Source organism: Anabrus simplex, chromosome 1 (assembly GCF_040414725.1).
Source record: "Anabrus simplex isolate iqAnaSimp1 chromosome 1, ASM4041472v1, whole genome shotgun sequence".
Classification (NCBI taxonomy): Eukaryota; Metazoa; Arthropoda; class Insecta; order Orthoptera; family Tettigoniidae; genus Anabrus; species Anabrus simplex.
The window spans coordinates 889,052,095-889,069,801 of NC_090265.1; the positions used below are offsets into that span (position 1 = coordinate 889,052,095).

A 17,707-nucleotide genomic window follows, 5' to 3' on the forward strand; every position below is an offset into this window, starting at 1 on the left:
TTCATCTTGGTTATCAGAATAGTAGGTCTAACAGGAATGGTTTCTTGTAGTAATTTCACCTTTAGATTGGCCATGTTGATGGCTCCTAACATGAAGGACCTGTTCTAATGCCTCTAAAAATCAAATCATTGGGATTCGAAGATGGTGGGGTATGTCGCTAGTCTGCAATGGCTGTGTTCTCTTGAATTATGATGACTTTGTTGTTGCCTATGAAGGGCTTCCCTTTAATTGAAGTGCTTAATCTGTCCTTAGAAATATTGATGTTAAGTCATGGCAGTAATGCTGTTTTCTTTAATAATGTTGCTAAAAGAACAGTTCCATATGAGGAAGAGTAGTGTGTTTGGTGCAACTCTTGTTTTTGAACATGTGAAAAAAGAGACTGTCTTACCTTCTCCATCTCTTGAAGATGTTTTATAAGTGTTAGGTTCTTCAGTCTGCTGAAACTAATTTTGAATGAATAAGTTTAAAAACTACCTGAAAAAGAAAACATATAGTAGGGGCCTAATAGAATTGTACCTGAAAAGAAACAACTGAATTCTGTTATAGTACATCCACAGTTTTTAACCAGGTTAGCTGAAGGTTTCTTCATAGTTCTGATAGTATATTTCTAAAGGATTAACAGTTGTACAATCCTCAGTTTATGTTTACATATTTGTAAAAGGAATTTTTGAATGTTAAAATTCATAAAATCTTCATACCTAGAGGTCTCAAATATGAATGGATTTTGATGGTTCCTTCACCAGCTTGTTGAGCCTTCTGTGTAAAAGTTGTGAAGCAGAATCATCATTAACTTTTTAATGTAACTGAACTAAGTTTTTTTTTAAATTAAATTTTTTACAGTATATTATTTTACGTTTTACAGAAGGCTGTGGATTGATTTCAGTCAAGCAATGTCAGTAGTGAAATCAACCAAATTGTGCTTGTTTTGAGGTTCACCGACTGATTGCGAAGTTTTTTAGTGTGTTTTACATAGGTGATTGTGTTATCTTCCGTGGCTGAGGTTTTTTTATGACAGTGTTTCCACTAAATTCTTAAGTTCATCTGTGAATAAGACGACAGTCATCTTGTTATAGTTTCTTGTTTGTCGTTGATTGTAAAATTTCTCCTTGACCTTTTCAAAAGGTATATTATGTTAGTTAACACCACCTAGGTGTCCTTTACACTAACTAAGGAACGGTAGCCATATCTTGTTAGCATTCAAGCGTCGTGTATTTCCAGTATGATATTCAACGTTTAAGTTAGTTATTCTCTGTTATTGTGAGTGTTAGATAGAAGATAACGAACAATTGCCTGTCGTCTATGTAGGAAATCAGGTGACGCAAGATCCAGTGTGTTACTTCTATGTGAGATGTTATTCGAGGCTTCACGGAATTTGTGCTGGCATCTCCAATGTGGAAGTTCAGGTTATTACTAGCGCTGCTGACTCGCGGATGTGTCTGTCATACGAATGACTAATAGATTCGCAAACTTCTTCCAAAGTTGGCGCTGAGTTAATAAAACTGACCTCTGCGATAAATTTGTTAAAGGTACGAGAGGTCTTCGTATTCACTGATCCCAAAATCATCCCGATAAGCCTATTAAAGGAGATGGTATGACGACATCACAGAATTCTTTTTATGCGGAACTGGCTTCGTGTAAGAATAATATACATATGTTATGTCATATTCCCAGATGTGCTAGATATTTCGTCTCCGAAAATTTGTCACCTAATAGAGCGTTGCATTTAAGATAATGCTGAGGACTGCTCTAGAGGTCTGCTGCTTTTAGCTTATATTGCTCTTCGGGCCCCGGATAAATCCCTAAATTATAAAGCTCCATCTCTTGTAATAAATATTAAACATAACTTCAAGGGATATTAATTGTCATTTCACATAAAGTGATACTGCTAATCAAAAATTCATATTGTAGAATGTTTTATTGATCGTATCTACGCTACAGTTCATTTTTTTGAAGGTGTGGGCTGCGGGTTAGAATTCACCCACGGTAACCTCTGCCTGTTGTAAAAGACGACTTAAAGGGGACCGAGTGGCCCCCCTCAATGTCGTCAACAGCCTCCTCCGAGGGTCGATGAACGAATTGAGGTCAGGGCACTCTCTTGTCCTTGGGGTGAGAAATTGCCCCTAAAGGCAGATGAACCTATACATATTGGTCAACGGCATAGAATGGAGAAGGCAATGGAAAACCACTCCATTGAAGATCCTAAGGATATTCCAAGTAGAATGCAACCATGTAAGCTGACATTAATGAAGAAACGTTAATTACTGATCATGATTTCGGAACCCAAGATCTGGCAGGAGAGGTAAGACGGGTTCTCAGGTCATTAGCAAGCGAAATCCCTCTAAAACCGCCATGAAGATGGGAACATGGAATGTACAAACGCTATTGAAAGTGGGAAAACTGGATGAAGTGAAAGTCCAGATGAGGAAGAATGAGATAGATATATTAGGTGTGTGTGAGAAGATGGGAAGGAAATGGAGACTTTTACAGTGATGAGTTTAGAGTAATTTATAGTGGTGGAGAGAAAAGAGGAAAGCATGGAGTGGCAGTTATAATAAGAGGAAAATGGTCAAATAATGTTTGCAGTACCTACCATGTCGGCGACCGGTTAATGATGGTGAAAATTAATAGTGCACCTATGGACTTAGTAATAATTCGGACATATTTCCCAACATCGGCTCATGACTTGGAAGAAGTGGAGACTATGTATGAAGATATTGAAGAACTATTAAAACTAACTAAATAAAAAGATAATGTTGCAATAATGGGTGATTTTAATGCAATAGTGGGATTCCATACAGGCAATAAGACAATAGGAAATTTTGGTCTGGGGGAAACAAATGAGAGGTGAAACTTTGGTAGATTTCTGCAGTGAAAATGATATGGTTATTACAGATACATTATTTAAAGTTCCTCTTAGAAGAAGGTACACATGGGAGGCGGCAGACAAAAGACGATTTCAGTTAGATTATATACTAATGAAGCAAAGATACAGGAATCAGATAAAATCATGCCACAGCTGTCCAGGTCCTGATATAGATTGTGACCATACACTTGTGTTAGCCAAGTGCAACATTAGATTTAACCAAAAGATCTATCAAAAAGAAGTGAAGACTAGAAGGACCGAAAGAAGCAGCAACAAAGGCAGCTTTTGAAGAACGAACCAATAAAGTAGATAATGGAAGTGATGAGCCAATGCAGTGGAATAACATCAAGCTAAGGATAATTGAAGCAACAAATGAGTTTTCAGAAAAAAGACATTTGAGCCCAGAATACCTTGGATGACAGAAGAAATACTAAACCTAATTCAAGAAAGGAATAAGCTCAGGAAGGAAAACAATGTAGATGACTACAAAAGGATTAAAAATCAGATCACAACCAAATGCAGAGAAGAAAGAGAAATGGACCAAAAACATTGCTGAAGAGATAGAAGATATAAAAAAGGGAAAACAAGTTCAAGTTTATAAGAAAATCACTGCCCTTCAGTACAAAAATAGAACAAAGTCTGCAGTAGTAAAAAATAAAGAAGGAATGTTACTGATAGACAACGATAAGATATGTGCTCGATGGAAAGAATACATAGAAGAACTGTACGATGATAAGGACTTCAAGAATGACAATAAGCTAATTGAAGACATCAATGAGTGTGGAAGAGAAATTCAAGGTCCTCCAATCATGAGACATGAATTTGAACATGTCCTTCAGAGTCTGAAAGAAGGAAAAGCAACCGGTGTAGATGACATCCCAGCAGAATTACTAAAAAATGTAGGTATCAACATGAAAGACCAGTTATTCAGAGTAATAAATGAATGCTACGAAAGAGGAATCGTGCCAGAAGACTTCACAAAATGCAGAACCATTACCATACCTAAAATAGGAAGGGCAGTGGACTGCACCAATTATAGAACACTATATTAACACATGCCTCCAAGATACTCCTTAACATAGTTAAGAACAGAATAAAAGGAAAAGTATGTTGGAGAAGACCAATTTGGATTTAGAGAAGGCAGAGGAACAAGAGAAGCAATTCTGGCCTTACGCATGTTATTGGAGAGAAGGATGGAAATGAATAGAATGACTTACCTTCATTGACTTAGAAAAAGCTTTTGACAATGTGAACTGGGAACTACTGTTTAGAACTATGAGGAAAATAGGACTGGACTGGAAGGATAGAAGAATGATTGATCAACTGTATCTGAACCAAAACACAAAAATAATCATCAATGAGGTAGAAGAAAAGGCCAGGATTAGGAAAGGAGTTAGACAAGGTTGTCTCCAATCACCGTATTTATTTAATATGTTCATTGAGGAAGCTATTCAAATCATGAAGAAGACAAACGGAATAAGTCAATGGTGAAAGGATACATTGTATCAGATTTGTAGACGACATCGTATTAATTGCAGACTCAGAAAAAGAAATGAATAGAATGCTGAAAGTCCTCTCAGGCACTCTTAAACTATGGAAATTACCGGGCGAGTTGGCCGTGCGCGTAGAGGCGCGCGGCTGTGAGCTTGCATCCGGGAGATAGTAGGTTCGAATCCCACTATCGGCAGCCCTGAAGATGGTTTTCCGTGGTTTCCCATTTTCACACCAGGCAAATGCTGGGGCTGTACCTTAATTAAGGCCACGGCCGCTTCCTTCCAACTCCTAGGCCTTTCCTATCCCATCGTCGCCATAAGACCTATCTGTGTCGGTGCGACGTAAAGACCCTAGCAAAAAAAAAAAAAACTATGGAAATTAAAACTAAATCAAATGGAAAACAAAAGTAATGATAGTATGGAAAAATATGGAAGAAATTAAAGCCAGTATAAAAATTGATGACGTCAGAATTGATCAGGTGAAACAAGTCTGTTATCTTGGTAGTGTGATAACAGAGGATAATGGGTGCTTCCTGGAAGTAAAGAGAACAGCATTATCAAAACAGGCATTTATGAGCAAGAAAAACATTTTAACCAGCACACACATGAATAGAGATGTCAGAAAATCCTTTGCAAAATCATTTGTATGGAGTACACTTCAGTATGGAAGTGAGAGTTGGACTCTGGGTGAATTAGAAAGGAATCAACTTGAAGCTGCTGAAATGTGGATATGGCGGAAAATGGCCAGAACGAGCTGGATGGAAAGGAAAACCAACCTGGAAGTCTTAAGGGAAGTTAAAGAAGAGAGAAGATTTTTAAACAAAATGGAAAACAGGAAATTAAAATTCATTGGACATATCATCAGAAACAATACTTTCATCACTAACATACTTGAAGGGAAAGTGCTGGGAAAGAAGGGGAGAGGAAGACCTAGGATGAAGTATTTGGACGACATCAAGAAGAGGTTAGGTTGTGTCAACTACATGGAACTGAAACAAACAGCCAATGAAAGAATAGAGTGGTTGCATCGACAAGGCATTAGCCTTTAGAATATTGATTTATTATTTTACAGTTGCCTCTATCTTCCGTGTTTTAAAATACATTTCAACAATTGAGGAGTATAACATACCCTAGTTCATGCTCTTTCATAATAATGTTGATTATGCTCTTTGCTCAATTTATTCTGACATCATTTGATTTATAAGTCAGGAAGTTGCAGTAATTTCTTACATCTGAAGAAACGTGGATTGAACGTTGGTAATAAGATTGTCAAGTCCCTGCTCAACTTCAAAGCCTGGAATTCTCCTGCTCCATAGGTTGGGACCTCCTTTTCAAGTTTTTTATCCTCCTATAACTTTCTCCTTCCTTTGAGGTACTGTCTAAGCAGTTTTAAAAAAATCAAGTATTTACTCCTACGTAAACGGAGTTTGTCTTCTTGGAAATACTCCAGTCATAGTATACTTTCTAGGTGCAACCTTCATTCTTCTCAGGACCTCTACTCTAATTTATTTCCACAGCTGAAGTGGAAAATTGCATCCATAACACCTAATTTCATTGTGATCAGCTCGAAACTTCTCCTTTGTACATTGTTGCCATATCAGTCCATTGAATGATTCTTCCTTTCACGTCAAACCATACAGACATTTGGATAGCATGTTTACCCCACCTGGGTCCAAGTCAAAGTGAAGATAATCCCAGCAGCATCTCAGGAAAAAAAATTATTTCAACAATAATCCATTTAATTATCGTAGGTTCCAAGAAGGATCCCCTTCCAGTCCTCTTAAGTATCACTCAATCATATTCCTGCCAGTGGACATCTCCATTCGACATTCAGTATCAATAACCCTCGACGCAAATGAATATGTGTAACTCCACATATCTTATCCTATCTTACAGATATAATAAATCCAACTTATCATTTATACTAATTTATTAGCATGCTAATCTGAAGAAGAGTTAAATTCTGATAACCTGCTTCTATACAAAGTCAAAAAAAATTCTGGTGATCAACTGTGATACCATCTTTCTTATTTACATTATTTTTCTCTGGCAATGACTCATAATTGAAATGGGATTTTTTTTAGGATATAAACTTAACCATCCAATACTGAACTTCATGACATTGAATTATATAATACCATCTTGTAGCATCTAAATCATAATTCGACTTCTCTGTCAGGAAAAATTAAGTTTAACGTTATGAATAAGATGCCCTACTGAAAATATAATTCATGTAGTTTGGTTAGTTTTCATTTAACTTCATTCATAGTTGACCATCCTGATGTCCCTACACAACCTTCATCTTTATTTTATGGGAATTTTCATATTTGGAGCCCTATCATGTCCAATTTTATTATTTCACATGTAGTGTTCGGATTTCTTATGACTTTGTTTTAATTGTGAGATTCGAGATATCTGGCAAGTTTCCGTCATATGGTCAAAATTGGTTGCCATACCTTCAGAAATGTTATTAGAAATTAAATATTCATTTCTCCTATATATTAAAATTCATCAGTGATATTAGCAAATATGAACAAGCTAAATCTGCCTTTCATTAATCATCTAGTATAGTAAATGACTGTATGTGCCAAACAGTCATATTATCATTCCACCATCAATAATAATCTAAGCTCATTTCATATTCTGCCGTGCCATTCATTTCAATTAGTTTAATATCTCAATCTACAGATTGTCTGGGAAAGAAGGCCCCTAAATATGCCGATTACTCTTATTATATATCCTTACATCTTCACCATTATGCATGCGGAGGCTAACTACTACTCTTAATATGTTACTATGTGTTTCAGATTGACATAAAATCAGTTGGTCTCTTGCTAATACACTCTTAACATGAGCCTAACCCTATAATAGTTATCCAATATGATCCTCTATCTATATATATCATATAACTTCGTAATATCTTCTTGTTACATATAACCTCTCGAAATACAAACACTTCAATTTTCAATATTTCCACTAATGCACAATTCAAATCTATCTCTTCTTATCTTTCTTCTCATTTCATTATTCTTCCTTATAACGTCTCATTTGTTACGATAATAATCCCCCTCGACGATATTACTTCTGCAATACTCGTGTAATTCAGGTAGGGTCCATCTCTTCCTTTAATTCTTATAGGCGTAGTCATGTTTGTCAAAATAATTGCCGTGTAGAGCTTATCTACGTCTTATATAACGTGCATTCTTTCCGATGTTTTCTGAATCATAACTGAATAGCCTTTTCAAGTAGATTGGTATCATTTAGACTTTCACGGCCTGTGTAACTATTCATGAGTTATATTTTTGTGCTTATGCCGTGTAAATAATTATAAACACACTCAACGTTTCAAAAGGAACCTTCCCTTTCTTCATCAGGAGACAAAAGAGAAAAGAAACGACGTATTGATGGTTGCTAGGCAAGGTACCTTTTGAAACGTTGAGTGTGTTTATAAAATATAACTCGTGAATAGATTGGTGTCGTGTATCGATATATTATACTCGCTAAAAGAATCAACATAGCCATATCACTTCACATGTTAGTATACATTTCAATTAGAATAAATAATATTCATGGTTTTTATGACCAAGATCTGCTATTGATGGTTAGAATTTGGCACATGGAATAAATCTGACTGAGAATTTTGTTGAAAGAAAATATTTCTACCTAATGATATAAATACCTTTAAACAAGAAACTTAGCTCGTGTCTTGTCACTCCTGTGGAACTGCCTCCTCCTCAGATGTTACATGTGCTCCATGTGGCCGGTTACCGCCTCTCCGGACGTCATCTGTGGTCCCAGTGCATTGATGCTGCTATGCTTCGTTATGGCATCCTAGGTAATCTTCTCCCTCAGCTTAAGCAGATTCCATGGTGTTAGTTTTTCATGAAAGTAGAAATCAACATTGGATTGGCAGAATACATATTTAAAATACTCATTTAGCCTCTTAATATATTATTGTTACTACTTGTAATTGCGTATCTATAACTATCGGGGTACAGCTAATATGGATTTCAATTGCTAATTCAATGTCTCTTCTATGTACTATATTGCCTGAAGTACAGAATTTTGCCCTCTCGCTTCTTCTCTACAGCGGTCTCGATATCACCTTCAGCCAGTACTTAAATATGAAGATATCGGACCTTTTCCGTATTTCAATTTCCTTTTCTATGCTATATAGCACACAATTCTTCTTCAGTCTTATATTTAAATTGTTCTTTCGATCTGCAGTGACGACGGATTCAGTCTTCCTTCTTCAATGGTTTTTTTTTTTAAAATTCGTAATACAATCTTTTTTTTCTTCCCGTAAAGAATGGATTAGATTTCAATTATTTTTAAAAACAATATCTGTTCCATCTCGACGTTCCCTTGTCTTCTAAACTTAAGTTGATCTGAGTTTCAGTGACATTTTTCATATGTTTATTCTGCCTTAAGTTGCTGTGTGCCATTTTGCCTGTCCCTTTTTCCTTCGTATTTGCATCTGGACTGTAACGTAATGGTACACATGTTTGTGTCACAAAATCTCTCGTTTATGAGTTTCACAGCATGGAGAACTTCTAATGGTATCCCAGGTTTATATTTGAAGCTGTCGAGCTGGTAGACACTAGCTGTACTTTCTTGGGGACATCTGTGATGTGTGTTGTTCTGATGTATTTTGATGCTGATTTACACAGAACTTGTACATTCTCGTGTACCACTACAGGATTTAGAGCCCATGATCAAATTAATTACTCCCACAAACTCGAAAGAAACCTCAGTATGCAAGTTTTTCACCCAATCAAGTTACCAGAAAAACTGCCGTTATTGCTTACTGAATATTATGTATAAAAGACTGAGAACATATCACTGTTCTCAAGTATAATGCTACTGTAATAAGCCTGCTATACTTAACAAATAAACTAGTAAGATCTGAAAGGGAGTGTTGTTCATTTATGGGCCACGCCCTCCCCTTGTCTAAAGAGATGCGGACTGCTCCTTTTAAACCTACTTTAAATGCATTTCTAGTCACTGTAGCCATATAAACCGTACATCCTTTTAGTACAGAGTTCAGGCTTATATATGGTGCTAACAACCTAAAAAGCCAAATTTAGCCCAGAAGTGCTATTCTGAACATACTATACCTTATCATAGCAGCTCCTGAAATTTGTTTCAATTTTCATTTATGCTGACCTGGCATCTTAGAAGGAAATTTTGTGAGACACCTCACATAATTAGTCATCTGATATTTCACTTATTACTCTCATTTCATTTTCCAGGTATCAGCTGTACTGGGTTTGCTCCGATAGACCTTGTTTAAAATTTCCCCCACAATTAAGTCATATATACTGTGATCTGGAGAATGAGCAGACCATAATCCCCCTACTAATTATCCATCACTGAATACATTTGTAATTGGAGCCATAGAATTACGTGCATTTTGAGCCGAGCACAGTCTCTCTGAAATTCGGTTAGCCTCTCACTTCCTCAGTAATGTTAGGAAGGAATGCGAAATAGTGTCCAGGTATCGTTTGCAGGTCAGCTTTTCATGAAAGAATATGGGTCTGATTATTCTTCATCCACTAATTGCGCACCAAGCACCCACTTTCATCTCATGAAGAGATACCTCGTGTATCACGTGTGAATTTTCAGTGTTGTGACTGAAAAAAGTGCCTAAATAAATTAGCCAAATAAAATTATCCATATTTAGGAGTTGCAAGCACGTGACTGTCACTAGTACATTCACAGAATTTGGGTCTGTTTTCGATGAATATAATTTATTATTTATTTATTATTTAGCGTATGGCTAACACATCACATTATAGATACAATAATAATAAATAATATTTACAATTTGAAGTATTTACAGGTTCAAATTATTTACATATTCAACACACAAGGGTGAGAGCAGAAAAAAGTCTCTTGGGTTTCCCTGGTAGGCAGTGAGAGGACACTGCTGCACAATGTGCCGAACTGTTTGCTTCACAGCACCACAACTGCACGCTGCCGAATTAAGTATTCCCCATTTATGGAGGGAGTCGCCACATCTGCCATGGCCAGTACGAATCCTGTTGATAGTTGTCCAGGTCTTCCGTGGAAGATCAAAACCCTCTGGTTTGTTTTTCAGCCATGGTAGATAGTGATATTCTGATGGAGCACTGGATATCCATACTTGCTTCCAGGCCTGAAGCAGATTAAAGTTAGCGTCTGCTAGGTTTCTGGCTGTTCTAACAGGTGGGCGTCTTGATTTTAGCCTGTTAATAAGAACATCATTCATGTCGCCATGAATTGGCAACTGACTGTTGTTAGTTATTTTCTTATAATCTCGTAGGAGAGCATTTTCTCGGCGGAGGTGAGGTGGTGGAATATGGGATAGAACAGGTAGCCAGAAAGTGGGAGTAGATCTAATTGTCCCTGATATCATACGCATAGTGTGATTCAGCTGAGTGTCAATTAATTTCGTGTGACTGCTGTTCAGCCATATTGATGAGCAGTATTCTGCAGCAGAGTATACAAGACCAAGAGCTGAAGACCGTAGGGTAGATGCTAATGATCCCCAGGTGGTTCCACACAGCTTCTGTAAGATGTTGTTTCTTGATCGTAACTTAGCAGCCGTATTCTGAAGATGTTTCTTGAAGGACAGAGTTCTGTCAAGAGTAATCCCTAGATATTGTGGATATCTGTTGTGGGCAAGACAAGTGTTCTCAAACTGAACCTTCAGTTCACTATTGGCCATTTTGTTGCTAAGGTGAAAACATGTAACTTCACTTTTATTTGGATTCAGTTGTAATCTCCATTTGCGAAAGTACTGTCCCAAGGTGGTAAGATCAGCCGTCAGTGTTTCTTCAGTGTTTTCCATGAATTTATCTTGTACTGCCAGAGCCCAGTCATCAGCATATCCGAATTTCCTAGAGCTAGTTTCAGGTATATCAGCTATGTACAGGTTGAAAAGCAGAGGAGCTAATACAGAACCTTGGGGAAGGCCATTGTTTAGAGTTTTCTCACTGCTAGTGCCATTTCCCAGTATTACACGAAACTTCCTCTTGGTGAGCATGCTATCAATAAGTCGTGCAATCTTCTTACATGGCAAAACACGTAATAGTTTGTAGATAAGTCCTTGTTTCCACACAGTGTCATAAGCTGCAGTCAAATCAATAAATGCCACAGAAGTTTTCAGTTGTTTTTGAAAGCCTGCCTCAATAAATGTTGTTAGTGACAAAACCTGATCTGTACAGCTGCGGTTTGGTTGGAACCCTGCTTGTTCAACAGGCAAATTTTGAAAAATTACGGAACTAATTCTGTTATAGGTTAGCCTTTCCAGAAGTTTGTATATTATGCTCAGAAGAGCAATTGGACGGTAATTTTTGGGTTGATCGTTAGATTTTCCTGGTTTTAGGATAGCAATGATCTTCGTCCGTTTCATAAGCCGAGGGATAGACCCTCTCTGCAGGATGTCAGAGTAGAATTTAGCAAGCCATATTCTAGCATATTTTCCACAGTGTAACAGAAATTCAGGGTGAATGCCATCAAACCCAGGGGCTTTGCCTGACTTCATACCTTGTAAGGCATTTGATATATCTTGTGGAGTGAATGGTTTGGAATAAGTACTCTCTTCTGGAATGGTTGCCCTCAATGTTTTCAGTTCACGTTTTATCCGTGTAGTATGATCCCGATCTTCTGGAGCTTGTGAATTGTTCACAATCTGTGCTGCAACCATATCCGGAGTTACTGGAGACCTAATTCGATCTATCCGACTCCCCTCTCCTAGCTTTCTTAGAATGGACCATGCTTTTCGACTTGAGCGTTTGAAGTCAAGGTTTACAACTGTTTCTGTCCATTTCTGCCTGCGGGCAGCATCCAGACTGTGGATTAATTCATCTGCTATGCACGGGTCACCAGTTGTAAGGAACTCTTGGTAGAGAATATCACTGTTTTCATTCCAACCAGGGATATATTCCTTTCGGTAGCCTCTAGGTATAAACTTCTTTGCTGTGCTTTTTATAGCACCAATAAATCTCTCATAGTTGTCTTTTACAGGTGGAATCCATCCTAGGCACTTATCAAGGTGTTCAGCATAGCCAATCCAATTTGCTCTCTGAAAGTTCCAGCGTGGATGAGGAATTGAGGATACTATTGGAACTTTAATTCCAATTTCCACTACAACTGGTCGATGTTGGCTATGGGGAAAATCAGGGAGAACTCTTCGCATGGTTGGTAGAGGAACAGTATTGCAGTCGGTAGACACATAGCATAAATCAGGATTGTACTCTCTCCTCCAAGCAGCTGATCTGAAAGTACGCCGATCTTTAGAGTCATAAAGAAGATGGAAATTGTGCTCCTCAGCCCACGAAGTCAAAGCGTCTCCATTGGAATCAGTCACAGAATATCCCCATTGCTCATGGTGACTGTTAAAGTCACCTAGATAGACAGTTGGGTGAGGGTATGGTTGAATGACATGTGCTGGCCAGATGGTAGCAGGAGGTTTATAGATATTGATGACTGTAACATCTCCTATCTTGATTACAATGGAATGGACATCATCTCTTGTGCTTGTAGAGATCAGGGAAGCATTCTCTACTGTATTTCGTATATATGTTGCACTTCCATAAGCATGATGGAATGTTGCACCTAGAAGTTCATAACCTGGTATTTTACCTCTGGTACGCAATTGGTCTTCGTTTGCTACGTGAGTTTCCTGCAAAGCAATCACATCAATATTGTTTTCCAGAGATAATCTTGATAAAAACTGACACTTTGATCTGCTTAGCCCTTCTATGTTGATCTGCATTATTTGAATACTTCGACCTAGTCTCCTATATTGTTGTTGTTGGTCCTTATAAGGACCGTTTCCATGAAGTCTTGCCATTGTGATATGTTTTAAGCCAGGAGATCCCAAGGATTGTCTGGCTACCAATGTTGTTGCTTTCTTAGCACCACCCAGGGGTCACATGTAGGGCACTTTGAGGTTAAACCTACGGACGTGAAGCAACAGCGTACCCCCGATGACTATAATTGTATAACATTACTGACAATGATAAGTTGTTTACTTTGTGAAGCAAATTTAGTTATGTTAAAAATAAACATGTTTTCTCTAATAGCTTTTTTTTTTCTCTCCAACGTATTGATGTCATTCAATATGATTGTGCAATCCAAATGACCAAAAATTTTGCAGGGCTCATTCATTTTATGGTTTGTAAAGAGCAAGATCTCTTGAGCAGACCCCCTGGTGTTATTTGACAAGGCTTCAACGCCCTCATCCGATGGAAAATTCACTATCAATTGCATCATACACCCTCAATCCACATGAACATTGTGGAGAGGTTTGGAATTGAATCCAGGCTTTTGATACACAATCTAGTGATTATAAATTCTATACCACCACCTCTCCTACCCTGCCAGCCAACATTCTGATGGTGACATTTTTTTCCAACAGTGGGACTTGAACCAGCTAACCATGGTGTGAGACCCTAAAGCTTTGAAGCCTCCAGGCATGCTTGTACCATATTTGCTTTTATGCAAAAAGTCATGATTTGAACTGGGCAGAATTTCTGAGTTTTGGTATGATTCATATTTCATGGCCATTTGACATTCGACTGCATGTTTTTGAAATTGCTAGAAATAGAACATTATGACATGTTGCAAAATCTTACTTACGAGTAAGAACGTGTCAGACCTGTGGTCATTAGCACAAATCTGTATTATTTTGGTTTTTTCGTTTGGATTGGTTGCATAGATTCTCTTACAACATGTTCACAGATGATCAAATTGTGGTTAAGAAACTCTGGTTTATTTGGATCAGTAAAATTTGGAATGTTAAATACCTGATGGTCTTTTCTTCATGTTGTTTTTTACCTTATCCTCCAGTACTGAAGTGTTGGTGACAAAGCATGCTTGTCATTAGAATGCTTATTCAAAAGCACAAGTATATGTGAGTTTTACAATTGTTGTATAGACTTAAGTGGAAGGGATTCAGGCAGGTGTATGATATTTTAAACAAGAAATATGCTAATCCTCAATAGCCTATTTTTCAGTAGAATTAAGTTTCTTATGTAAATTTTGTTTTTATGTTTTTAGTGTTTGGCATGGTGATTACTGTGGGTCAAGCCATAGTATATGTCATGACAGGCATGTATGGAGATCCTGCCGAAATTGGTGCTGGTGTTTGTCTGCTAATCATCATTCAGCTCTTTGTGGCTGGATTGATTGTGCTTCTGCTTGATGAACTTTTGCAGAAAGGTTATGGTTTGGGATCTGGTATCTCACTCTTCATTGCAACCAACATCTGTGAAACTATAGTTTGGAAGGCATTCAGCCCTGCTACTGTTAATACCGGTATGTCAGTGTTATTTTTTTCTATATGCTAAGATCAACACATTACTGTAGATATGGGATCAATTCGTTACCTGTTAGAGAGACTAGTTCAAATGGTACGGGTGAGTTCATCATAGGATAGTGTACAGTAGATACATTCTTAGCATTGTTACCATCAACTCAGTTATGACACATTGGATTTTGCTTGAAATACATATGCTACAGTAGAATATACAGAAATGTGAAGATGTCTGGATTCATCCCACTTGTGCCAAAAGTGGTGGTAGACTTTGTTTTCCAGTCAGTGATGAACAGAGGCTTATTTTATTAACTGTAATCTTTTAAAAGTTAAGATTTGTCTCTGAACGTGAATATGGCTTTCACTTTAAATCAGACTGTTTACTTGAATGGGTGCTAGAGATGGTTCAAGCCCAGATTCAGTCAATTGGGATGGTTTGTGAATGGGAGAGACCTGTGTAAAAGTTGTTTATTTATCGTATGCTAGCTGTTTAATATTGCAGAAATACAGGTTGGTTTATGGTGATAGGAAAAATAGCAGTATAAAGGTTGAAGCCAAAGGCTAAGATTTTTACCACTTTTAGCCACTTTCTTAATACTGTGCAAATGTTTACTGTACTGTCCCATGGTTTCAAAAGTCCAGTTGCTGCTAAAACTTTGAATTTCTATTGGGATAAATTGTTCTTATAAACAATCTGTTAATAGATGACTATAAACAGCCTTTAGAAACTGGCGTTTCTCTGATTTTGAAAGAAAATTAAAGTGTAATTTAATTCAAATAGTTTTATATCACTACGTAGGGAATTAATTCTTTGGATCTGTTTAAAAGATATGTTTTGTGTACGCAAATAAATCACTGTTAAATTATGTGGAACTTGCATTAAATAATGTAACAAGTAATCTACCTTGTTAACTTCTCAAAATATGATGATCCTTGCTTGTAAAGATTGTTTATTTCTATTTACTTTGTATTCTGTTTTCTTAAATGTTCATTCGTTGGCTTTATTTTAATTTTAGGCCGTGGAACTGAATTTGAAGGAGCAGTGATTGCTTTGTTTCACCTGCTGGCAACCCGTCAGGATAAAGTGCGTGCCCTTCGGGAGGCTTTCTACCGCCAGAATCTGCCTAACCTCATGAATCTTCTGGCTACCATCCTGGTGTTTGCCATAGTTATCTACTTCCAAGTAAGGAGATCCTATATTTCAACAGACTACTTTTGATGCAGAATGTGATTTCAACTGCAGATTTAAAATTGTAAAACCAACATTTTAATTTATTTTCCCTTGGGATCCTTTATTGTTTGCAAACTGCTACATCTCTTTTCTGGGTTAAAAATAAGTTCCCTAGAATTTTATATCCATAAAGTTATTAGTTCATTGAATTGAGTAAATCTGTAGCATTGATCACTGAAAGAATATTTCAGGTTTTGAAGTTGTGTAAAAGAAAAGTTGGAGAATGTAATTTTAAAATATGTTTTATTTCTATACTTGAATAGTATTTGTCTGTATACACTCAGTATAAGTTCTATTAAAATTACTGTGTTGTGAATTAAATTTCTATTCTTTGAATATTCTCAACACACTTCCTTATAATAGTAAATTTTAGAAGGTGGTACAGACTTTTGTTTTTGTTTAGGGATTCCGTGTGGATCTCCCAATCAAGTCTGCTCGCTATCGTGGACAGTACAGCAGTTACCCTATCAAGCTGTTCTACACATCAAATATTCCCATCATCCTGCAGTCGGCACTCGTCTCCAACTTATACGTCATATCACAGGTAACATCAGCATTTCACTTCATAGCTTATACAATTGCTCAGAAAAGGAACGAGCACATATATTGCGTAAGTTCCTGGCAGTTACATTTCTCTCAGAAACAATTGAATCTGTAAGTTAAATACGTTTGTTGTGGGTTTCCACAGGGTTTGAATCTGCATGGGAGTTGAATTATATTTTGATAATTAAACTTAAGTCTGATAAAATCTTCAATGTTACAAACATTAATACACCATGCGGTCATTCGTTTTACTAAGCAACTATACTTCATGGGGACAATCCACTTGAGAAGAGAGATAAATTTTTACCTCTCTTAGTAGGAGTGGGAGTCAAATATCGTAACATACAGTAATATATCTTGTTCCATCACAGTAAGCTATTCCAGAAATATTATGTTCCACTGGAGACCTTAATACAAAAGTAACTTTCCCAGTGAAAGTTACGAAAGGGAAGCATGTTTTTGATGGCCAACAGCTCCGTAGGGAAGCACGGCAGCTGTCTTTAAGCGTGCCCTCCTGCGCTGGTGCGAGTGATGCGTAACAGTTGAGGCAGTACTGACGCGCCTGTTCTGTTACTTGTCGGCTGGTTACAGATATTCTTTAGTTATTTAAAGTGCGTTTTATTAGGCTTACTTTTGGTAATACATTAGGGTAGTTCCTAGAAACAGTTCCGTGTGGTCTTTTCACTTTAAATTTCCTTTTTCATGCTGAGTTGTGGACTATAAGCATATAATGTAAAGGTAAACATTTTATTTTAAGAAAAGAATTGGATAAGGTACTCAATAATGATGATGATGATAATAATAATAATAATAAATAATAATATAACTTTTTAAAATATCAAAATTCTACCAGTGCATTTTCTGATAGTGTTCATGGTACTCAAATGTCCTGAAAAGTCATCACAAGTGCCATCGTATGTGCCTCTCCCTCCTAAATCTTAGACATCTACTGCAACCTGTTGGGCAGTAAAGCAACAGTTGCTATCATCATTTTTGCCAATACAAGAGAAAAATGTTATACAGAATGAAAATGGACAAGCCATTTCCACGGTTGTTTACCTCAGATTTCCACCCTATCTGTAAGATTTTGTAGCCTTTCATTCTGAATTTACTGAGTAACTTAGCAATTAATTTGCATCACATTTACTTGCATTCGGAAGATGGTGGGTTCGAACCTCGTTAGCTGAGGCTGGCAAGTGAGATGTGCGTCTAGCAGCAGATGGTTGTACCTGACGCTTAGTAACACTTTTATGGACAGCAGGAATATTTTCCTG

The 17,707-nt window shown here is 37.2% G+C and overlaps 1 protein-coding gene across 1 annotated transcript in view; it reads left to right on the plus strand.

Moving 5' to 3' along the window:
• Positions 1-17,707, plus strand: part of Sec61alpha (SEC61 translocon subunit alpha) — a 58,083-nt gene that overhangs the window by 20,525 nt on the left and 19,851 nt on the right. Inside the window, exons 5-7 of the mRNA XM_067136555.2 lie at positions 14,404-14,661; positions 15,676-15,842; positions 16,294-16,434. Coding sequence (XP_066992656.1) covers positions 14,404-14,661; positions 15,676-15,842; positions 16,294-16,434 — 566 coding nt within the window. The remainder of the gene's footprint in view (positions 1-14,403; positions 14,662-15,675; positions 15,843-16,293; positions 16,435-17,707) is intronic.